This window comes from Alligator sinensis, unplaced genomic scaffold (genome assembly GCF_000455745.1).
Source record: "Alligator sinensis unplaced genomic scaffold, ASM45574v1 scaffold203_1, whole genome shotgun sequence".
Lineage (NCBI taxonomy): Eukaryota > Metazoa > Chordata > Crocodylia > Alligatoridae > Alligator > Alligator sinensis.
Window position 1 is genome coordinate 3399063 of NW_005841949.1, and position 2544 is coordinate 3401606.

Consider the following 2544-nt stretch of genomic DNA (forward strand, 5'->3'; position numbering starts at 1 on the left):
CCCGCCACTGTGTGCACCCCGGGGGAAGTATTGTGGGCACATGCTCCCTGGATTTGTGCATGGGGCAGAGGTAGGCTGCCTGCTGTGTGCTGGGTTCTGCACCTTGCTTCCATTGCTTGGGGAGCCACACACAGCACCATGTGCCTCCTGCCGCCAGGTGGGCAGGGGAAGCAGTGTAGCCAGCATGTGGGAGGTACACAGTGTTGCGCATGACTCCCAAGGCAACAGCAGCAGGCTGCAGAGCCCAGTGTGCAGCGGCAACCCGCCTCTGCCCTGCACATAAATCTGGGGCGCATGTGCCCCCCTCCTCTCCTGGAGTGCACGCAGCTACAGGAGACCCCCTTCCGCGCCCCTGGACAAGCTGCCCAGGGCTCTGATCATCCCACAATCTGCTCCAGGGCCCCATTCACCCCAGTCCTTGGCCCTGCCCCTACCCCCGCCCCTGCCCCTGCCTCTGTTTTAATACACAGTCTGTTACCCATGTGTATGAAAAATTTGCTGGTGGTACTTAAGGATGTATCATTTTAAATTGGTGGTGTGCAATCTATCAGAGTTTGGGAACCACTGGCCTAGGAAATGAATTGGTTGCTCTCCATGGTCAATTTCACCTCAATGAGGAAATGTGTATTTCATGCTGCAGGGCATCTGGGGATCACTGTCATGGTCAGGAAGGGATTGTTTCCTGCCTGTTCAACATGATGCAACTAATGGAATATAGAAGAGGGGAGTCCTGTATGGTTCAGTGGTAGAATCCTTGTCTAACACACAGGAGACCTGGGTTTAATTCTCAGATGCCTATACAACCACAGCCATGGAGGCACCAAACATCTGGACACAGTCTAGTCTTTGAATTCTGCCTCAGTGCCCTAAAGGGAGCAGGGTGGAAAGTCTGGGCAGCCTCCACTCCTCCAAACATTCCTGCCTGGGCATATGCATTGAAGGTCTGGGTGGCTCTCATACATATACCATGATCCAGGAGAATCAATGGTTGCTAAAAAAAATATAAAAGGGCACTTGCCTTCCTTGAAGGCGTCACACAATGTTAAGTGATAGAAGCAGGGTGGAGAAGGGACTGGATGGACCTTTGCTATGGCTAATATAGCAGCTCTTACCTTAAAGAGTCCCGATTCCCCACTGTTAATCATGGTCACTGCCACTGTGACCTGATCTGTCTTGTTAAAAGACTGAAAAATCTCCATGGGGAGTTTAACACTGCTTGTGTTCCTCTTTCCATTCACATCTATCATTGTGGGCACCTACATCATGGGATGAAAAGAGCTGAGCATAAAAATGTATTAATTTCTATAAATTCTATTATCATAGAAATGAAGGGCAGGGCAGGAAGGAACCTCAAAAGATCATTGAGTGCAACCCCCCTGCTCTGGGTAGGAATACTGCTGAGATCAAATGATCCCAGCAAGGTGTCTGTCCAGTCTCCTCTTGAAGGCTTCCAAGATTGGGAACTGTACCACCTTCTTGGGAAGTCTATTGCAGATTCTGGTCATCCTTACTGTAAAGAACTTGTTCCTTAACCCAATCTGAAACCATCCTCTAACAGTTTATGGCCATTGCTCCTTGTCTTCCCCTGGGGCACCCTAGTGAACAGCTTTTCTCCCAGCTCCTGATATTCACCCCTTACATACTTACAGATGGCCACCAAGTCCCCCCTCAGTCTTCTCTTCCCCAGGCTGAACAGTTTGAGATCCCTTAGTCTTTCCTATAAGGTTTGTCCTCCAGGCCCTTAATCATTATCCAGGCCCTTAATCATTCTCAAAGTCTTCATGTTTTTTTTTGTAGTGTGGTGCCCAGAACTGGACACAGTACTCTAGTTGGGGCCTCATCAATGCCGAGTAGAGAGGAATGATCACTTCCTTAGCCCTGCTTATGATGTATTGGCTAATGCATCCCAGTATGCCATTAGCTCTGTCAACTACAGTGTTGCATTGGCGGCTTATATTCATCCTGTGATCAACCATAACCCCAAGGTCTCTTTCAGTCATCGTGCTGGTCAGGACATCTCCTCTCAAGCTAAGGAAATAACGTATATTCATGTTGAAGGTTACTTCTCCCCAGGTGAAGCACTCTGCCCTTATTCATACTGAACTGCACATCATCAGGGTAAGGTAACTAGTAGGGTGAAAGTGCTAGACTTTAGGAAAGCTGATTTCAATGAACTCAGGCGTTTAGTCAAGGACGCACTGCAGAGTAGGAGTTTTAAAGAGTTGGGAGCCTAGGAAGGGTGGCTGTGCCTTAAGGAAATGATCCTTCAGGTACAGAGGGAGACGATCCCAATGCAGGGAAAAAGGGGGAGAGGGGCCAAGAGGCTTCCTTGGCTGACCAGAGAAATCCAGAGCAGTCTACGGGCTAAAAGGGGGGCATATAAAAAGTGGAAACGGGGAGAGATTACTAAAGAGAAGTATACCTCCTCTGCTCACGCTTGTAGGGAGGCAGTTAGACAGGCCAAAGCTACCATGGAGCTGAGGATGGCATCCCAAGTTAAGGATAACAAAAAATTGTTTTTTAGATATATAGGGAGTAAAAGGA

General features: G+C 48.7%; 1 protein-coding gene across 1 annotated transcript in view; it reads right to left on the reverse strand.

Annotated features, from left to right (window-relative positions):
- ADGRG3 (adhesion G protein-coupled receptor G3) overlaps positions 1–2544 on the reverse strand; it is a 30612-nt gene that overhangs the window by 8262 nt on the left and 19806 nt on the right. Inside the window, exon 4 of the mRNA XM_025199742.1 lies at positions 1113–1256. Coding sequence (XP_025055527.1) covers positions 1113–1256 — 144 coding nt within the window. The remainder of the gene's footprint in view (positions 1–1112; positions 1257–2544) is intronic.